The sequence below is a fragment of the Mus caroli genome, chromosome 2 (assembly GCF_900094665.2).
Source record: "Mus caroli chromosome 2, CAROLI_EIJ_v1.1, whole genome shotgun sequence".
Lineage (NCBI taxonomy): Eukaryota > Metazoa > Chordata > Mammalia > Rodentia > Muridae > Mus > Mus caroli.
Window position 1 is genome coordinate 159219993 of NC_034571.1, and position 21828 is coordinate 159241820.

The window sequence follows — 21828 nt, forward strand, 5'->3', positions numbered from 1 at the left end:
TTTTTATTACAAAGGTAAACCCTGATCCTTGAGGTGGGCTTATCGGTAGGATTTCTGGTATCAGGCACGGGCACCAGGACCTGCACACTTTTTGGATTCGGGTCCGCTACAAGCAGGGTGCGATCGTACTGAATGAGGACATCTTTGATCTCCTTCTTAGAGGCTTCATCCACATATTTTTGGTATTAAGCCATCAGGGCTTTTGAGATGGACTGTTGGCTAGCATAAATTTGGGCCACATGACCACCACCCTTCACACGGACCCGGATATTAATTAACGCCAGCAAATCGCTCCTTGCCCAGAAGCAAGACAGGCTCCAGTAACTTGTACCACAGTGTGTGAGGCTCCATCATCTCCAGGGGACGTCCATTCACCTTGATGAGCACAAGTCCTCATTTGCAGTGGGCCACAGCTGTGGCTGTCTTCTTGCCTCTGAAGACCCTTGGATGACGTACAAACATGGGCTCCTCACCGCGTAGCGCTGCCGCCAGAAAAAGGTGGGGGCTTGATGTTCCATTAGAAACTTTCCTGCAAGGTCGGATCTCTGTCCCCAGATGACTTCTCCCAACGCCTGACGGCTTTCATAGCATGACTCACCTGGGTGGCAGTTCTTATTACCATTCTGCCTAGGGCAGCTCCCTGGTGAGTTAGCTGTTCAAGGTTCTGAGGACAAGTTTTTCCTGGTAAACGAAAGGGCAAGAGTCAAGGCCCCACCTAGTTGGCCTGCTCTGGGGAGATTAGCTCACACGCTACACACAGCTGTTGGCCAAAAAGCCTTGAGCAGTCAGTCAGCAAGCAGAGCAGTTTGAAGACAGAAGCCCATGACAAGCAGCTGGAAGAATTGGGGGTGAGGGGGCGGTGACACATGACAGTGGGACACAACACAGCACCAGCTGGAAGCAGCTCCCTGAGGCAGGGTGGTTGCTGGGAAAGAGAAAAGATGAAAAATCTCAGAGCATCATGTTTCCCCAGAGTTGGGGGGAGGGTTCCGGGGGGGGGAGGGGACAGGCAGGGACGCGGTCACTTGGCTACCAAAGGCCACTGGGCAGCTGTGAGGGCCACATCACACTGGCTGAACGGCTTGAGCCATGCCACGTGTCTCTTGAGCTCAGTGGTCTCCCCTAATGTGGTTTGAGAATGGACCAGTCCCTCCTGGGAATAAAGGATGTCTGGTCTGGGAGTGGTCACCTGCAAAGTCAGGTGTGGTATTTGCTGTGATGGTCAGCTCCGAGGACCTGCTATCATGGCCCTAATCAGCTCAGGCAGTCACTATTGTGATCAGTGGTAACAGTCAGCGACAGCAGTCACCATGAAGGTCAGTTGTCGGGGTCACTGTGATGGTCAGTCATAGGTGCTCAGTGTAATATGGTCACTCGTCATGGTCAGTGGTGGGCAGGTATGATGTTATTGTTTAGGAGTCAGCTCTGGTGGTCACGGTTATGGTCAACCACAGTATTCCATGTGGTCAGCTGTCTCAGCCACTCTGGTGGGCGGTTATAGTGTTTATTGGAATGGCGGTCACTATTACAGCCAGCTCTAACGGTCACTTAGATTTCCAGCTGTGAAGGTTATCATGGTGGTCCGCTGTAGTTGTTAGCACTGTAGTCAGCTGTAGCAGCCGCTTTGGATGTCAGTTGTCGGGGTCGCTGTGGTGATCAGCCATAGTGGACATGTGGTGGTCAGATGTAATGTCAGCTTTTAGTGGTCACTGTGGTGGTGATGTAATAGCTGTAGCCATCGACTCAAGCTGTCGCTATGGTGATCGGTTGTAGTGGCCACTGTAATGGTCAGTCACAGTGGTCACTGTGGTGGTGAGCTATAGTGTTTACTGCTGTTACCTGTAGTAAACATTGCAACTAGCCACATCAGTGACCACTGTGACCGTTATAAGTGATCACCACACTGACCACGATGGCTGACCATCACAGTGAACACTACAATTGACCACTTCAAAAAAAAAAAAAGAAAGAAAGGAAGAAAGAATCTTCTTCGGTGCCACTGTCTATAGGATAAACAGCTGTCTATAGAATAACACTGTCTATAGGATAGACAGCTGTCCATAGAATAACACTGTCTANAGGAAGGAAGGAAGAAAGAAAGGAAGGAAGGAAGAAAGCAAGCAAACAAACAGAAACAAAGAAACAAAGAAAGACAAGAGAAGGCCCATAGGCCCAGTGATGGAGGCATTGTCTCAATTATGTTTCCCCCTTGCAAGTGGCTTTAGCTTGTGTCAAGCTGACATAAAAATTAACCAATGTAAGTAGTGGGTGCAGACACCAAGCCTGATGAGTAGCGTCTGAGAACACAGGAAGGAAGGAGAGCGCCAACTCACGGAAGGCCAGGGGTCAGGTCCTGCCTCCCAGCATGGCAGAGCGACTCACGTTATCTTCCTCTGACTCAGCTTTGACCCCTGCTCAGCTACGTCAGTGATGACTGACTGGGGTGTGTGTGTGTGTGTGTGTGTGTGCAGAGAGGGAATACTGAGCGTGTACGGGGGAGTGTATGAGAAATTCATGACTGAACCTAGGTATGAGGAGCGGGAGTGCAGGTCAGGGACCCGCTGGCCACTGAACGCCATCACTGAGTGACAAAATGTCCACTGAGTCACCTTTGTCATTGCTCAAGTGAGGGTGCTGAGGTGACAGGGAAGTCCGAAGCTCCCTGTGACCAGCGGGGCGTGGCTGCAGAAGGGTGCTCTGATGAACCCCAGGGTTACACCAGGCATCGGTCTGTGGGAGGCTCAGGCCTTTGTCCCATCATCCTGCCATTCGGTCTTTCTGATCGTTACATTCCTAGCCCTGCTGCAGTTGGAGATCTTTGTGAGGGGTGAGCTGTGTTAGGGAGACTGAGTAACCAAAGGGCGGGGTCATCACATGCTCTAATACCCATCAGCCCATGGGTATACCAGGAGACACAGCAGGGCAGACATGCAGCACCCCCTGGCAAATACGAAGAGCAGAAGACCAAAACATGGCAAGCGCACTGGCCAAGGGCACTGAGTGGCCTTTTTGAGCTGTCCCATGCAGAAGGGGATGGCCTCTGGAGATCTCATGACAAGACAGGACTGTCCCTGTGGAGAGACCCAGTCTCAGACAGGGCCATGCTCTCCGGCTGAGAGCTGCTTCCCATGCTGACAGCTCCAGGGGTTCTCCGTCACCAGGGAGTCAACTCTGTAGCTCCCCTTCACTCCCAGAGGTCTCTATCACCCATCATCTCCTGGCTGGGCGGGGCTACAGGCTTCCCAGGGTGCAGTTCCATGCTGGTGCCTTTCCCACTGCCCCACTGACCGCTCTGGGCTGCTCTAAGGCATGAGCTGTCATTCGTTCCTCTCCAAGGCTCGAAGTCTCCCAAGACCTGCAGTGGGCTCTAGCCTCTAGCCATGGCCCATGTGGGCCTGCAAGAGCCCCTACCTGTCTGCTGTCTGCCTCCCTCTCCTGCCTTCCCTCCTCTGCCACTCTGGTCCACATCTGTCCCTTCACACACCTGTTGTCCTTACTATTTCTTCTAGACCTCTGTTAATTTTGAACCTAGTGCCTCACACTGAGCTACACTCCCCCCCCCCACACACACACACACGGTCTTTTGAACTCATTCATTCATTGACACAGTCAAGCCTTGAACCACCAGCCTTCCTGCTCAATATCCCAAGTGCCTGGGATGTGGGCCTGAGCACACTGGGAACTTTGAGCAGCTGCCTCTGCCCGCTTCAAACCTCCTTGGGCTGACCTTGAATTTGCTATGTATGTAGCTGAGGATGGTCTGAACAGTCTCTCTCTCTCTCTCTCTCTCTCTCTCTCTCTCTCTCTCTCTCATTTTTGTGTTAGTTTGGTTTGGTTTTGGAGACAGGGTTTCCTGGGTAGCCCTCTCTGTCCTGGAACTCACTCTGTAAAACCAGGCTGGTCTGGAACTCAGAAATCCGCCTGCCTCTGCCTCCCGAGTGCTGCAATTAAAGGGGTGCACCACCACTGCCCCAGTCTAAATGCTTTTAAATAAGCATTTTTAAGAACATCACTTGCCTCATTGCTTGGACAAAGTACCTGATAAAAGTCAGCTTAAAGAAGGATTTGTGCCAGGCAGTGGTGGCGCAAGCCTTTAATCTCAAAGGGCAAAAAGGATCAAGTAACCAAAATGTATAGCTAATGTAGGAATCAGGGATGCTAAAGGAAGAGAAGGCCAACCCCTGGCTGGAGAAGTATAGGGTATGCCGGCCAGGAGGACCCAGTATCAAGTAGGAGCTGGGGGATGCTGGGAGAACCTGGTGGCCAGACTATGCTTTGACGTGTTAGTAGGCCTCTCAGCGGTTTGTTCCTAACCGTGTGAGAAGCAAAATGAAGCAGAGAGGGGGGAGAGTGGTGCCCTAGCCTGGTGTTCACACAGGACTCTCAGGGGAAGGTGACACTTGGCCCTACAGAAAGCAGCTGTAGAATCCTAAGACAATGGACCAGTCACAGGGCATTTTACACATCCTAAATTTATTCTGCCACATGCAAATATGTAGGCAAACTATTGGGGGGGGGTCCACCTCCCACCCCCTGCACAAACAAAAACTCATTTATTGCTTTTAGAATAAATTACGTTTAGGCTATGCCTGGCAAAGCTTTTAAGTACCCACAACGAAGAGCAGCCAGGTAGCCCCTGGTAGGGTTTCAGAAGTTCCCCGGGGCGGGCAATACGTCACAGCTCACTTTCTGACCTCAAAGCAGCCTCCTTAGCTCCCATCTGAGTCATTCAAGTGTAGTGACGTTTCAGGTTGGCACTTAGTGGCAAAGGCTGTCAAACACCCACAACAAGGCCCCACCCTGGGTCCCACAGGAGACTCGGGTGAAGGCTGAGTGAACCATTGAGATGAGATGCATTCCTCCGGAGAAGGTGACTCCGAGGATGGAGACATCTTCACAGCATGCTCTGTACAAACAGGGCCCCCAGACACTTTCTCACTGGGGGACATTCCCAGGTGAAGGTCATTCTGCTGGGTGAGGTGCCTGTCACAGACTGTCACATCTATCAGGAGGGTGACTCCCCTCCCACTGGCGTTGAGACCTCCTCTGCTGTGCTCAGCTAGCTCCCCAGGGCCAGCACCCCTGGTTCTTCCTGCCACCTTCCTTGGATCGCAGTACCTGTGATACCCACTGCCCATCTCCATTTTCCATCCTTCATCCGATGTCACTTTTTAACTGTACTCAATGATTCTTGAGAATGCCCAACTTTCCCTGTGTCCCCTGCAGCCGCACTTCTTCAGGGGTGCAGCACAGCTCCATGTTTCCTGCTGTCTGTCCCACAGACCCCACCCAGACCCAAGCATCTTGTCCTCTGTAACCTCTACCCTCTGAGTCCTGTTCTCAGCACCTCCTCCCCCCTCCCCCAGGAACTGATCTGCCAGGCCAAGATGGCTCTTTTTCCCTAATGCCCTCACCAGATTACAACTTCCCATCTCCTATATTTGCTTGGTGGTCTCCAGCCCCTTAAACACAATACAGAAGATGGTACCACACAAATCGAGGAAGACAGTAGCTCTCAAGGACTTCCCCACCCCACCCCCAGGCCTGGGGTCCCACCCTGGCCTCTTCTTCCATCACGCCTTACCACCCTGACATCTTTGCTCTTCACTCTTGCCCCCAGTGGGCAACATCCCTAGAAACTGTGAAACCCCACCATATACATCCCCAACTCCATCTTTCTTAGTACGTGCCCAGCCTCCTTCCCGGTCCCACAGGTCCTGCTGAGTTTTGCCTGCATCTTGGTGCCGTGAGCATACATCTTCCCTCTCCCGGTTCTCCAGTTCTACCCCACATGGCTTCCACTTTGACCAAGTAAGGACCAGCCAGCAGCCTTCTTTCCCAGAACGTTCTATGGACTGAGAGTGGTCCCTTCTTTTATTGGCAGTGACTAGATTCAGGTAAAGAGAATACTGGGGGGATGAGGAGGTGGGGGTGGGTGGAGAGAGAGCTCGGTGGCTATGAGCATGGACTGCTCTAGCGAAGGAGAATCTGAATTCAATTCCAACCACCAACATGGTGGCTCATTAACTCTAGTTCCAGGTGAGCAAGAGCTCTCTTCTGGCCTTCAACTGTGGAAGGAAGGGAGGGAAGGAGGACGGACAGACAGACAAGACAGCAGAGCTGGGGCTCTGTTGATGAGAGCTGGCGAACAAGCACGGAGGCCTGGACGCTAATCCCAGCACCACACAAACCGAGCTTGGTGGTACATAGCTACCAGAAGTTCACGACCATCCTCAAATACACACACAGAACAAGTTGGGGGCCAGCCTGGGCTACGAGATGGGAAAATAAGTCAAAATGCACACACACCGGGAATGTCAAGCCTTCAATTCATAACAGTTTGTGATTACAACATGAGCAGAATCTGGCAGAAAGTAACCCAGGACTGCCCACCGAGAATGTTCTGGAACCGAATCTTCATTCCCCGGTGTTGCCAGTGTGTGGTGTTCTACAGAGGAAGGGAAACCTCCCTGAGGGGCAGCTAGACAGAGAGACGACTACCAAGGTTTGGTTATTGAATATGTATTTTTTTACTGAAAAAATCATTCATAAATTAACATACAAAAATGTACAAACACATGAGTGAACAATGTAATGACAAGGACTATTTCTGTGAAAAGTGTTTTTAAAACATCTTTAGGTTTCAGTGCAAAAATGTACCCCTGGCACCTTTTAAAACAAAGAGCAAGCTCACAACAGAGACAGTAATGCTGGGCTAAGCTGGCTGCGTCAGTTGCCTCAATCCATCGGTGGTGGGTACGTCAGTGTGTACGCCGCGGCTCTGTGCTGTCCTCTGAGGAAGGGAAGCGATGACAGAGTCCCCTGACAGAGTCCCCCATTTTAGCAAAATTAAAGTTTTGCAAATACCCCCTCCCCCAAAGAACCGCTGTGGAGGGAGGGGCCTTGCACACACACACACACACACACAAGGCAGGCAGTTGAGGCAGGTCGTCTAAGGGTCACTCGTCTGTAGCACTGAGTCATCTGGGCTGCCACAGTACACCAAGGTCACACTCCATTGTCACCGTCATTTTTTTCAAGCAATGACCTACACTGTGGCCCAGTGGTAGCTTTGGCTGTGACACTGCCCACTCGGTACATGACTGGGTGGCCAATGACCGACAGTGCCCACAAAGAGTCCACACTAAAAACAAACTTGGACATGATTGCAACAGAACAGAAGCGACCCTACTTGAGCAGTAAAAAGACCTTTGTCCCCAAATCTGCATTTTCCCTCTTCAATCAAGTATCAGCCTTTGGCTCAAAACAGTACCCTGTGGCTAGTGTGAGATTGCAGCACTTCAGCCAGGACACATGCCGCGTGCACCGTTGTCCCTCCCTGGAAGTCCCTCCAAAGGACACCATGGCTCCAGCACAGTGAAGCACTCCTGGCCTTTGGTGTGGAAACAGAAGAATGAGGGAGAGAGGGCGGGGCCGTGACTCTGTGGCACAGATCTCGCCTAGCATGGTGGGCCACAGGTTTCATTGCCAGCACTGTGAAACTAACCAAGGGAGTCGGAGGGAGGGTGGAGACCGGGCGGAACCCAGTCTTTATTGCTGTGTGTACCGTAAGACAAAGGCAAGTCAATGCAGCGGTGCAGCTCCTTGCCCAGTGCAAACAGATGACGCGGCTCACCAGCTCTCAAGGGCAGGCACCTGCTCTCTCATATGAGCGGGAAGCACTTTGCAGTGCCATCTGTTCCCTAGATACCACACTAGTCTACAAAAAGAACAAAAAACAAGAAAAAAACAAGGCCTGGCCAATCACTCCCACAGTCTGTGGGGATCATCTGTCCTCAGAACCAACTGTGTGATGCAAAACCCCACCCCCACATATCTACATCCCACCCCCACCCATGTAAACCATGAACATCAAGGGTGCTGAAGGCAAAGAGGCAAAGAGCTTGAGGCCAGAAGAGAGCGTTCCTCACCACACACAGGATCCCTGCTTTAGGGACTGAGGGTGCAGTGGAGGCAGACACAGGAAGGAGGTGCCCTTTTCAGTGCACTTTAGGAACTCATGTCAGGAAGCAGGGGAGACTGCTGGGCTGACTGGCCCCTGGATGACATGCACCCCAGGGCCACCTGCTCCTGGGCTGAGCCCCTCCTAACCAACTGCTTCTTAGCACAGCACAGTGGCTTCCTAGAAACTAAAGAGGGCAACGGAGAAATCACTGAAGCTAGCTGGTCATGCAGGCACAGCCCAGAGAAACTGTGGCCAAGTTCCAAAGAAAAAAGGGAACAGTCACCCAGCAGCCACTGTGTGTGTGAGGAGGTGTAGGGAGCTGGACTGTGCTACACACACAGGCTGACCTGGAACTTGTGACACAGCTCACACTGGCCTCATATCTCCTGGTCTCTAGCTCCTGCCATCCATACACTGGAGTGATAAGCCTGTGCCCTGGGCCTTTGTCTCCCCTCCCCTGCACATCCCGGCTGGCTCCACTGGGTCTGTAAGAGGGGAGAGCACTGGGTCCCTAATAGCAGTTCCAGCTTAGGGACTGAGTCTCCATGAGGAAGTCCTTGGGGGGAGGGGACAGGAAAGGAGGGGCAGAGCAGAGAAGAGGGGCTGCAGTGACCGGAGGTTCTTTGTTCCACCCTGCATCCACTTCCTTCCTAGATGACAGGGACTTGGGAGATGACACTCAACTGTGTGGGAATTGGGGTGTTTGCCACCCAAGGTGATCTAACATAAGAGGCCCTCACTTTGATGTGGAGCCAGCTATAAAATTAAACTTTAAAAAGGCATTTTACATGGCTTATTTACAACTGCACTTCTTCAAGAAGTGACTGTTATGTGTCTATCACACCAAATCCCTCCCCTCTGTCCTCAGTCCCTGGGGACCCAAAGCAGAAAATTTTTCTTAAAAAAAAAAAAAAAAAAAACCAAAAAAACCCCACAAACAAACCAAAAACAACAAAAAACAAAAAACAAAAAAAAAAAAAACCAAGAAACAAAACAAAACCAAACCCCCTAAACTAAGCCAAATGAAAACCAAAGAGAACTGGAGAGATGCAGAGACGGGCCTTCAGGCCAGGGGGCTGACCTGTGGGCTTGGCCATCCATCTATCCAAGGGGCACCTAGCCTGGCCCTGCAGTTCTATGGGTTGCAGCTGAGACAGGACCTGGGGAGGGATGGAAGGGAGTGGCAGGGCAGACATCTGTCTTGTGGAATAGACGCCAGTGCTGATGACAGGTGTCCTCAAGTCTCCTGTCCCTGTTGGGCCCTACAGCGAAGGCCTTTGTGCGTGTGCTCTGTGACAGTTTTCTGGAACCCTATGGTCCTGTGCTCCACTCTCTTCTGTCCTCCTGTGTTGACCCCCAGGATGGCGGGTCACAGCCCGTCCAAGGGAGCGGTGGGTAGGCGAGTGCGGCTTCTCTTCGCATCTCAGTACTCAGTCACCTGAGCCAGCTCGGGTGTCAAGTTGACAGTTATGTTTTTATACAAGGCGTCGTATGTGACATTCGCAGAGTAGTTCAGGTTGTTGAGGCCATCCAGTCCTTGCCGCTCCTTTGACTTCCTCAGCAGAGCGTACCTGGGGAGTCGAGGACAGAGAGGGATGAGAGCTGACGCCCAGCTTTACAAGTCCAGGGCAGATGCCTGGACCAGTCTTCCAGCATCTCATCTAATGCCTCTGAGGCCCAAGGAAACGGAGGCTCCAGAGATGAATCCCAGGTCAGAGCTGGGGAAGCTCCGGAGATTACAGAGGGGCAGAGAGAAGTCAGGCTTAGAGCCCACCACTCCCTTGTAGGTATCTTTACAGCGCAGGGGTTAGCAGAAGGTGACCTCAACTCTATCTCACCAATGGTCACCTAAAATGTCTACCCTGGCTCATCAGGACAGATGCACACCCACGGTGCCCACCACACACTGGGGCAGAGCTGGTGCAGGCAGCAATTTCAGCAGTGAGGGGTCAACAGCAGGAGGATGGAGAGCTGGAGGCCAAGCCAAGCGGAGACACGGCCGCAAATGACAAAAGCGACAGAATGGGCCTGGCTGAGAAAGCTGAGGGGAGAAATCGGCTACCAGCCACCCTGAGGACCAATAAACAGCACCAACCTGCCAAGAAACTGGACCTCTCCTCGATGGTGGTGAGGAATGGACTTGTATTTTCCTGTGTCCCCTTCTGGCCGGCTCACAGAATAGCCTGCATTTTGTACCCTGTCCAAAACCAAAGGAACAACAGTGAGCCGCGGAGACCCAGAGACTAGTAAGCTTTAAGACACCTCCCGAGCTCTCCAGCAACGATGTCCGCGCGCCTTCTGCGGCAGCTTGCTGAGCTAGCTGATGGTTACTTAACATTTCATGGGTGGGTGCGCGTGCGTGTGCACGCATGCACATGGATGTGCTTGTGAAGGAGGAGACAACCTCGCATGTCACTCTTCAGGCACCATGTGACTTTTCTTGTTGGAGACAAGGTCCCTCACTGGCCCAGAGTTCATCACATAGGTGGACAGCCGGAGGGGTTGAGGTCTCCACTTCCATTGCTGGGATTACAGGTGTGTGCTACTGAGACCAACAACTTTTTTGAGACAGGGTCTCACTGTGTGTGTAGCTACGACTCCCTATATAGAATAGATCTGCCTGACCTGGAACTCACAGATATCCTCCTGCCTCTGCCTCCCAAGGGCTGGGATTATAGTCATGTGCTACTGTGGTGGTATTGTGACAAATGTACCTACAGCCTTTAATATTTGAACACTTGATCCCCAGCTGGCAGTGCTGTTTGGGGAGGCTTAAAAGATGTGGCCTTGCTGGAAGAAGCCAGTCACTGGAAGTGGGCTTTGAGAGTTTACAGCCATTTCCAGTTGGGTCTCTCCACTTCATGTTCGAGGTGGCAGATGTGTGCTCTTAGCAGCCTACTCCAGCTACATGCCTGCTGCCTCCCGGCCATGATGACTCTAATCCTCTGCAGCCCTAGGCCCCGATACATTCATACATTCTAGAAGTCGCCTTGGTCTTAGTGTTCTATCACAGCAACAGAAAAGTAACTGATAGAGCCACCACTCTCAGTGCCTTTAAACAAACAAGAAACATGGTTTCAGAGATCAAAGTCAGTATTTTAACAACTGAGCTATCTCCAGGTTTTCTCTCAGTTTTTAAGAGAGGGATGGAGGGAGAGATAGAGTAGTCAGGGCTAGTCCATGCTAGGAAAATGTTCCATCCCTGAGCCACACCTGTCATAATGTGGTTTTGACTGTATATCACAGTAAACATTTAGTTAATCTGGAGAAATGCTGCCCATGTGAACAGAGGATGGCACCCCCGGCATGGGATGCTCAGCAGAGGACTCACTAGCATTCCTTTCTGTCTGAGGGGCTGGGAAGATAGCTCAGGTGATAAGTGCCAAGCTTGCAAGATGGAGGTCTTGGGTTTGGATCTCCAAGAAGCCATATAAAAGCTGGCCCAGTGCTGTGTCTATAACCCCAGCACTGGGCGGAGGAGAGAGGGCCGGGCAGCTCTCTGCCTGGAGTTCAGTGCTAGCCAGGCTGGCTGAATCAATGAATTCCAGGTCCACTGAAAGATCCCCAACACTGCAGGGCCACACCTGAGCAGGTCACCAAGCAGTCCACCCTCAGCTTGGGGAGGGAGGTCCCATCAATGTGGCCACGTAGCACAGAGAGCCACAGGGAACATGGGGAAAAGTTGTCAACAAGGCCCAAGAGCCTTAACACACTGCATTCTGACCAACTTCACCTCTAGGATCTTTCCCAAGGCCCAGTGCAAGTGAAACGGCCTGCTTAGTCACAGCCCGCACACATGAGAACACTGACCATGCCAGTAGGAAGGCATGTAAATGTCAGATGGTATTCCACACAGGATCCCAGCAGGGATACTCACCCTGGGACTGATACGCCGCCACTACAGGTCTGAGAAACTGACAAAGACATCTGGCGTGACTCATTCGCCATGTTTTAAAGACACACTGAAATGGTAATGATGCTGTTTTGGGGTGTGCAGACTGGGGAAACTGATTTCTATTCTTATGAATTTTCCAGTAAGCATACTTCCCTCCCCTGCTCTATGGTGCAAGAGTCTGACTAGGCAGCCTAGGCTGGCTTTGACCTCGCAGAACTCTCCTCCACAGCCTCCTAGGAGCTGAAATTATAGTCTAAGAAAACCTTATGTATACGAGTGTTTTGTCTGCATACGTGTACAGGCACTCTGTGCAAGCCTGGTGCCCTTGGAGGTCAGAAGTAGGCAAAGGGTCCCTTGGAACTGAAGTTATAATTTACTGTTGTGAGCCGCCATGTGGGTGCTGGGAATTGAACCCAAGTCCTGGGCAAGAGTAGCAAGCTCTCTAAGCCAATTCTCTGGCCTTAAGCAAACTTAGGCGCTCTGGGGAAGCCTTGTGTGTTCTTAACTGCTGAGTCACTTCCCCAGGCCCCATGCTCATTAGTATGCAAAAGGTGTTAAGCTGTTATTTTAAGTTTATTTTTTCATGTCAAAGGGTTGCCTTAATGAGACGTAGAAAATATATTTTCGTTGCTTTAGAAGGGTTTCTGTTGTCTATACAGCTCTAGCTGTATATTTTTAAACAAACTACAGATACTCACTCGTCTGACTCTCAATAGTCATCTCCATCATGGAAGAAACTAAGGCAGGCAGCCCTAGGACTCAGTCCAGGAAGGCTGTGCGGCCGCTGGCTGCTCACAGGGAAAAGCCGGGCAGGAGCACGCAAAGGTGCAGGGCAGGACAGACCCTCAGCCTGACACCGACTGCATGCGGAGACGTTATCCTGTGAGCTTTTTCCAATGTGGCTGCAAGGGTGCTAAGTGACCGTGTGGCTCTTGGTCTGTGAGACTGGGTGGTGTTGGGGTGGGGGCGCTTCAGGAGGTGAGGGTGGGGTGGTGCAGGGGGTGACGCGGGTGTATACCTGTTCCACAAGTCGTCATCTTCTCCGCCCCAGCCCCAGAAAGCATTAGGAAAGCCATTGATTTTCCGAAACTGTTCTACAGTCAGGCCGCTCACACCACCAAAAAACTCTGTGTAGGGCAGCCTGGAAAGGAGAGCCGCTGGGTTAGAGAGCTGGAGCCGAGCTCCTCAGAAACTTGGTTTTGTTTTCCTGCAAGGCTGGGGATGGGACTTAGAGGTTCACCCAGTCAGGCAAGAGGACCACCCTAGGTTAACTGGTTTGCAACAAGCTCATTGCACAATGAATGACAGCACAGAACTCACTCAATGTCCAACCAAGGTCCCAATCAGAGTTCAGTTACTCTAACCTCGGGCTGTTACTACCTGACCACTTCACACCCCAGTCACAATATAACCCACTTCACGGCACTTCATACCCCACAGTCACAATACAATCCACTTTCCACTTCACACCCCCACAGTCACAATATAACCCACTTCACACCCCACAGACACAATGACCCACTTTCCACAGTGAGCAAAATGGTGACACCTGGTCCCATGCCTGCTCCCTGCTGAGCTCTGCACAAAGGACCACACTGCAAGCCACTCATCAGCTTAGCCCGGGCTTAGGAGGAAGAGGAGGAGGAGGAAGAGCACGCACAGGTACATGTACTTGTCCAGCTTGGTTGCAAAGTGCCTGGGCATCTGCCCGCAGCCATAGTAGTTTCGGTCACTCTCAGGTATGTGATCAACGTCATGGAAGATCAGACAGTCCCAATCCAAGTCCTTCATGGCTTCTTGAAAACCAACGTTGAAAAGCATGGCTCGGTTAAAGGGCTGGGTGCCAACCTGAAAGAACAATGTGTTCCTTAAGTGAAGACCCTGACTGCCTTCTCTGCACACCAAAAGGGCTCCTAGGAGCCGCACAGAAAGACCTGAGGGCCCACAGAGTCTGGGCAGAGCTGCTCAGCCCACCGTCATCAGGGAGCCTGCTGGGTTGTGGTTGTGCCTTGTTCCTTCAGAGAGCACTGCAGCAGCCACAGGTTATACAGGGGCAGGCCAGGCACTCAAGTCTCCAGCCTACATGCCCACACTGCCTTCACTGTGCCCTCCAGGGGGCCACCTACTTCATGAACATCAAAGAGGGCGGGCCCTTCTGGTCATCTCAGCATGTCTGTTCTAAAGCTCCCTCCACACAGCCACTGAGCCCTCCAGGGACACATGTCTGAGGATTATGGATTCTGTGACGGGGAGACTAGTTTACACTAGTTACGGCCTAGTTGGGCTGCACATTAGCCTTCACTTACCCAGCCAGTACCAGAACACATACTCAGGAGAGGCACAGGAATGTGCTGATTGGTTTTTGTCAACCTGACACAGCTGAGAAAACAGCTCCTTGAGACTGGCCTGGGGGTGGCTCTGAAGAGTGCTTTCTTGATTAACGATTGATGTGGGAGGGCTCAGCTCACCTGAAGACAGTGTCACATGCACCATTTCAGAAGAAAGAGAAAGGAACCACGGAGCACTCACTTGCTCGATCACATAGAAGGCGAACTGCAGGCGCTGGCGCTGAAGCATGGGGAGCAGGTGTCTCAGGAGGACCGGGAGGTGCTCATGGCGGTTCCGAAAGGGGATGAGGATAGCCACCTGCAGGAGATCACAGGGAAGGGAGCCATCAGCTGGCTCTGCATCGCTACAAAGTTGTGAACCCCTGGATGTGCAACCCTTGGGGAATGCTACGAGGCTCCTCTTCTTGCCCCAGGCATCCTTTAACGCTGACCTGTGCAGGCAAGGCCACCCTGGAGCTACCTGGATCCTGTCCAGAATGCAGCTCTAGGAGTTCCACAGAACCATGGTGACCCAGTCCCTCCAGAGGTGTGCAAACACCAAGGCTCAAAGCTCTCCAAAGCTGCACACAGCTCACTTCACACTGCATCTGGGGACACTTCTGCCACTGCACTAAGCTTATCCCTGGCTCATGTCAAGACCCTTCCCTCCCTTCACAGGGCCAGCAACGCACAAGCACTTTATTAAACACTTGCTCATAGAACAGCCATAAGCTGCTGTCTCTTTCCCGATACAGCCATCCTGCAGAGGCCTAAGCATCTAGCTAGAGACCTGCATTGCAGTTCACGTATCCTCTAGGAAGCTGGGAGGCCAGGCAGGAAGCCCTGCTCTGCAGATGCACAGTCCACAAATGTGTCAGCTGACCTACTGGCCCTCCCTCCTGCAAATAAGGCTGCCTGGGAACAAAGGGGTTCAGTGCCCCTAGACTGCATCAGGGTGTTGCCAATCTCTATGACTACAGCAGTCCTGTGATGAAACCATTTCTCAAGAATGAGAGGTAGGGAGCCGGGTGTGGTGGCGCACGCCTTTAATCCCAGCACTTGGGAGGCAGAGGCAGGCAGATTTCTGAGTTCGAGGCCAGCCTGGTCTACAAAGTGAGTTCCAGGACAGCCAGGGCTATACAGAGAAACCCTGTCTCGAAAAACCAAAAAAAAAAAAAAAAAAAAAAGAATGAGAGGTAGGGTACAAGCTCCCTGACGTCATAGTTCTCGCACCCCGGCAATCCCAGATGGGTTCTCAGCACCCAGGTCTGACTCATACCCACCTTCCACCGCGGCACACAGTCTGCAGGCTTCCAGTGCCCTCCAAGCTTAATGGCCGGGTCTCTGGAGAACAGCTCGTGAATATCGTCCATTCCGATCTCACTCATGTTTATATCTATCGGGCCCTCTGCAGAGGGAGGAGAAGCAATTAGCATTTCCCAGCAGCCAGCTCATCACTCTTTAGTGTGTCACTACCATCTGGCAGGGAAGCATACCGAAGGGACAACACCTTGGAGACCTGCTTCTGCCAAGGTGGAGAAAGAAATGAAGACGCTGAAACTGAGAGAGGCAGCTCTTTCTCAAGACCCTCCCTGCTGCAGGGAGCTCCTATTTCATTTCTCAATAAACTGCTGGCCCTCTGGAAAGCCTCCTAAGTGGCAGCAGAATTCATCAGAGGGACGGAAGCAGCACATTTGACTCATCAGCTCCAGCGTAAGCACAGTGGGCCGCCTGCCTCTCCTCCCCTACCAGCGAGTGCGGATTCTCACTCAAGGTGGTCACACTCAAAGCCCCAAAACCATGACACCGCGACAATCAGTGCTAGGGAAGCCAGGTGCGGGGGCTTTAATCCCAGCACTTGGGAAGTAAGAGGCAGGAGGATCTTTGTGAGTTCCAGGCCAGCCTGCTCTACACGGTGAATTCAAGATAGCTAGGAGTACTATCACTGGGATTTTTAAAGGCATGGCTTTAATCTTTTTTTTTTTTTCTTTTTGGTTTTTCGAGACAGGGTTTCTCTGTGTAGTCGTGGCTGTCCTGGAACTCACTCTGTAGCCCAGGCTGGCCTCGAACTCAGAAATCCGCCTGCCTCTGCCTCCCGAGTGCTGGGATTAAAGGCGTGCACCACCACACCCGGCTTAATCTTTTTTTAAAAGATTTATTATTATTACTTTTTTAATGTAAGAACACTGCTGCTGTCTTCAGACACACCAGAAGAGGGCATCAGATCCCATTACAGATGGTTGTGAGCCACCGTGTGGTTGCTGGGAATTGAACCAGGACCCCTGGAAGAGTAGTCAGTGCTCCTAACCACTGAGCCATCTCTCCAGCCCTAATTTTTTTTTTTTTAAAATCCAGTATATTGTTAAGAAAATAGCTTCTAGGGCTGGATGGATGGCTCAGTGGCTAAAAGCGCTTGTTGCAAAGGACCTAAGTTCAGTTCCCAGAACCCATATGGAGGCTTACCACCTCAAGCTCCATCACGGGCGGTGCAGACACAACATGAAGGCAGAGCACGTGTACTCAGAGAATAATGAAAATCTAACTAAAATACTAAGAAAAAGAAAAGAACTTGTAGCAACTATTCAGTCGTAAGCATGGTGGGAGGGAAGTGAGGGTGAGCCTGGTGGGCCAGAACAAGTGAAAACAAGAGTGACAGGAGGGAGGTGGGGACAGAGTGCTCCTGCATTAAACCTCTTACTCTTAGAACCAGTGATGCTGCAGTGACACAGTCAATGCCCAGATCTTTCCTTAGGACATGTTATGAGGGTCATTACACGGGACAGAACACAGAACCACCAAGCATATGGGGCAGCAACAACGGGTTTAGCAGAGAGGAGCTGGGTCATAAGGAATTCTTACAGCTCTGACTCCCAGAACAGGGAGTCATTTCATTATCCAAAGAGGCAGGGAGGCCCGCTGGTCACTCTCTCCCTCCCAGGGTAACAGAAACCTGCTGGGAGCAGAGGAGGCAAGTTAGAGCTACTTACTCATGGAAGGGAGCCTCTCTGGGCAAGGGTGGTTGGCAAAGTAGGTGAAATCTTCAGGAAGAAAGGTCGTGGTTGGGGGAAAGGCTTCACTGTGGTTCAAGTCCAGAGGATAATCTAGGGAGGGAAGAGAAAGGCAGCGTGGATGGGCACTTGTGTGGTGGTTCCTCCAGCCCCTCAGAAGCGCTCTGTGGCTGGTGGAAGCAGGTGGTTCAGCACTGGAGCTAAAACTATGAAGCCATCCACAAGAAGGAACCAGAGGAGACGGCTGCAATGGCTTCCTTCCCGCTTAAATTGGCACCCCGGGCTTCTGATACTCAGTTTACAGCTGGTGGGACTCAGCACTGCCAACCCCGGAGCAGCAGCCTTGGCGCCTGCACTCATTCACAGGCAAGCACAGCAGCCCTCTGCCTGCTTCTGGCCACCTCCTGGATGGATGCTCGCTCTCTGGCTCACCGAGAGCCACACCGTGGCTCCTTTCCCCTGCCTCCATGCCTTGCACCTTCGTGTCCTGCAGTCTCCCAGTTACTTGTCGTAACTGGACCTTAGTTAGTGTTCAGTGTGGATCTGAAGATGCCCTGAGCATGGCTTGCTGAGGTGTGTGGAAGGTGGTACTGGGGTGTTTCTTTTTGGAACCATTCTCATCTTCTGCTACTTTGGTTTTACACAGAATTGCTCCTGGTTCAGCGTTGTTCCCGCCCTCTGCACTGCCTCCCAGAGAAGGGTGAGTACTTCCTGCTGAGACAGCACTCCCCAGGCCCCTCCCTCAGCAGTGCCTCAGGACAGCCTTCACCCCATATGCAAGACTCAACCTCATTTTTGAAAGTTATAGTTTCTTCTCACTCACTCTGAAGCAGGAGCTCCAACGGCTTCCCAAGGGGGAGGGGGAATAGAGAGACAGCCCAATGGTTAGAGCACTGGCTGCTCCTACAGAAGACTCAAATTCAGTTCCCAGCACCCACAGCTCACACCATCTGTAACTCCAGTCTCAGGGATCCAATGTCCCCTTCTTGCCTCTCTCTATGGATGCCATTAAGTTTCAAACCTTGAACAAGAGGCTGAGGTGCCTATTAAACATACTATAGAGGACCTGGCCTCCAGGTTCTCCCAGCATCCCTCAGTCCCTACCTGATACAGGGTAAGGCTGGCAACACCCCACCCTCCTCCCTGAACTCTGCAGCCCAGGGCCTGAGCTACTCTTCCCCATATAACCCAGACACTGTGTGATTCTCCTTTTGTACCTTTGGCCTCCTGGCTGCTGTACTTGGCTCCCCTCTTCCTCTTCCCTTCCCGCCACATGGCTCAGGGTCAGGGCCACTCTGGATTCTCCCGGATGTGTCTGCCTCTGGCTATGCTTGCCCACCTATCTATAATAAACTTTCTCCTCCACTATCCTAGGAGCAGTTATGTCCTTTCCTTTCCTTTTTATTTCTTTTTTTTTTAAAGATTTATTTTATTAATATATGTAAGTACACTGTAGCTGTCTTCAGACATTCCAGAAGAGAAAGTCAGATCTTGTTGCGGATGGTTGTGAGCCACCATGTGGTTGCTGGGATTTGAACTCTGGACCTTCGGAAGAGCTGTCGGGTGCTCTTACCCACTGAGCCATCTCACCAGCCCTCCTTTTTATTTCTTTTGTTCATTCAGATACCAGCAGGAACATGGCGCACAGACACACATGCAAGGAAAAACACTCAAATACACAAAATTAACATTAAGAAAAGTAAAAAACAACAAAACAACAACAAAAAAAAGAGGTGGAGGAACCTGGTAGTGGTGGCACATGACTTTAATCTTAGCACTTGGGAGGCAGGAGGATCTCTGAGTTCAAGGCCAGCCTGATCTACAATGCAAGTTCCAGGACAGCCAGGACAACATAGAGAAACCCTGTATGGAAAAAAGTGGAGGGGGAGAAATACGTGATTTTGAAACCTAATGTATGTGAGAGCGTCTGTTCTCACATGGTTCATGGTGCTTGAGCGATACACTGCAGGTGACTTCCCTACAGCTGCCAGAGGCCTCAAAACAGTGGCACCATTCAAACAGTCGCTTCTCTCTGAAAGCAGAGAACTTGCTCCCTGTTCAGGAACATTCAGCCTTGCTGGGAATCTACTTCCAACCCTATGGCCATTCAGTGGATCTTTCAAGCCTGGAAACTCAATGTTCTCTGTTTCTGGAATGCTCACTGGTCTGTTTCTCCTTGTTAGAATGGTTGTCAGGGTGTAGACACGAGATCACATGGCAGTGTGTCCTGGCAGGGTACTGTGGCTCAGTGTCCATCCCTACTGTCATCTTCAGGTGTTCCACTGGATCTTGTAAGATAAGATTCCCCAGAGACATCTGTCCCAGCCCTCAGCCATAACCACAGTCCTGAATGAAGCAGCCAGGCACAGAGCATAAGAGAGCACACGCCCTCATCGAGGGGACAGCTTCACATGTGGGAGGTTCTCAGGGCTCCAGGTCCTCGTCAGGCTGGGGACAAGGCTCTGGGTACCAGGCTGCTTTGCCAGTTTTGGCTTTCCCAGATCTTGTATTCCAGGTTGGTCCTCAAACTCATTATGTGAACTCCTGACGCCTAGCTAAAAGTTTGGGACATTGGCCATTCTTGAGCTTTGAGGGACTCTGGGGACACTGGACAGCGAGGCTCCCCTGTTGTAGCATTCTCAGCCCTTCATCCGTACTTCCCAACCTAATTTCCCTCTGTGATCTTCTTATTCTTAAGATTTTGCATCTTTCCCTCTGTAAACGCATGCGCACACACCAAGCACACCACGCACGTACACGCTGTTCCCATCACGTGAGTGGGATTTAGGAGCACATCAGCAGAGGACTCTTCCCCAGGGGGCTGATATTGCCACACGGGAAAAGGCTCTGGCATCTTCCTCCAAGGCTCAACAAAAGCACCAAGCAGCAGACTCCCTCCAGGACAGGGCCGGCCTGCAGGGCTGAGCACCACAAGAGCAGCTGGTGGCGCCCTCCACTGCAGCAGCTCTCCAGCCCACCCAGCCCACCCAGCCCATGGGTTATGCCTTTGCACACCAACCTGTGTACTCAACAGGAGGGCAGCATTTCTTTCAGCCCTGGTGCTGGGGGTAGAATTGGGGCTTTGTCACAGAGACGAGCATTTCAGGTTGGTACTTCGATGTAACTGGTATTATTTTAGATGATTGAGAGCTATGTTATTTCTCTTTAAAAAGAAATGAAGTTGGAGAGAGGGTTCAGCAGTTAAGTGCTTGACACTCTCCCAAGCTCAGTCCCCACCCTCCTGTAACTTTAGTTTAAAGGGACCTGACACTCTTTCTGGCCTGTGTGGGCTCCCACACACATGTAAGCTCTCTAAAGAAATGAAGAGTGAATGAACCTTGAAAGAAGGAGTGCGGCTGAGAGCAGTGCGGTGGTTAGGAGGGTGAATGCGCTCGCCACCAAGCATGACGATCTGAGTGATCTGAGTTCGACTCCTGGGACCCACTTAGTGGGAGGAGAGAGTCAATGTCCATGCTCCCTCCATGGCATTCGCATACCCCGCCCCAGCCCCTCAAAATTGAGGCTGAGTGCTAGGACGACCTCCTCCCATGCTGCATGACGGTGCGTCCCTGTGTTTCAATTGTTAAGTGCTGGGCTAAGTCCTGGCAGAGCTAAGTGCTGGTCGACTGCTTGGTCTTGCCTCTGTGGCCCACCACCAGCTCTCTGTGTAAAGGCCTGTCCTTCCTCACCAGCCCAAAGATGATTCTCTGAGATTATCATGTTAAAAAGCAAGCTGCTGGGGGCTGGAGAGATGGCTCAGCAGTTAAGAGCACCAACTGCTCTTCCAGAGGTCCTGAGTTCAAGTCCCAGCAACCACATGGTGGCTCACCACCATCTGTGATGGGATCCGATGCCCTCCTCTGATGTGTCTGAAGACAGTGACAGTGTACTCATATAAAATAAATAATTCTTAAAAAAAAAAAAAAGCCAGTTGCTGAAGGTCATAGCCCTCAAGGCCCAAGGGCAACCCAAAGAGTCGGACGCATTGTCCTGCTGACTGGGCTAGACTAGAGAATTTATTCTGGAGAATAAAGAACTGGTGGCTGGGCTGGGACAGAGGCAGGGAGGAAGGCTGGGGGAGATGGAGCGAGCAGGCCAGAGGGCACAGGCTCAGGGACAGGAAAGGAGGAGGAAGGTGGAGTGACAGAGCAACAGGGCAGGGCCACAGCAGCAGCAGGGCAGTCGGGCAAAGGTGGACTATAGCTGAGTCTGCCCAGCAAAAGGCCGGGAGCCTCATACTGTACAAACATTTCTGCATCTTTATTATTAAACCTTTTGTTAGGAGCAGGTCCCCCAAACGCCCCCACAATAGCAGGGTGTAATGGTGAACACCTTTAATCCCAGCACTTGGGAAGCAGAAGCAGGTGGATTTCTGTGAATTCAAAGACAGTCTGGTCTACATAGAGGGATGTTGTCTCAAAAACAAAACGAACAAAAAGCCATATTTTAAAAGATAACACTGAGTTCAGAATAAAAATCCCAGCACTCAGAGGCAGAGGCCACCCTGGTCTACAGAGCAAGTTCCAGGAAATCCAGTGTCACACAGAGAAACCCTATCTTGAAAAATAACTCAAACACAAGAAAGAAAGAAAGAAAGAAAGAAAGAAAGAAAGAAAGAAAGAAAGAAAGAAA

At 51.5% G+C, this 21828-nt stretch overlaps 1 protein-coding gene across 2 annotated transcripts in view; it reads right to left on the reverse strand.

The window, feature by feature from the left end:
• Positions 1-8944: 8944 nt before the first annotated feature.
• Positions 8945-21828, reverse strand: part of B4galt5 (beta-1,4-galactosyltransferase 5) — a 48278-nt gene continuing 35394 nt past the window's right edge. For both annotated transcript variants that reach the window (XM_021152230.2, XM_021152240.2), the window contains exons 3-9: positions 17176-17289; positions 15472-15596; positions 14391-14507; positions 13522-13709; positions 12880-13002; positions 10062-10163; positions 8945-9537 (exon numbers count right to left, since the gene is read on the reverse strand). In XM_021152230.2, coding sequence (XP_021007889.1) covers positions 9390-9537; positions 10062-10163; positions 12880-13002; positions 13522-13709; positions 14391-14507; positions 15472-15596; positions 17176-17289 — 917 coding nt within the window. In that variant the 3' untranslated portion in view covers positions 8945-9389. The remainder of the gene's footprint in view (positions 9538-10061; positions 10164-12879; positions 13003-13521; positions 13710-14390; positions 14508-15471; positions 15597-17175; positions 17290-21828) is intronic.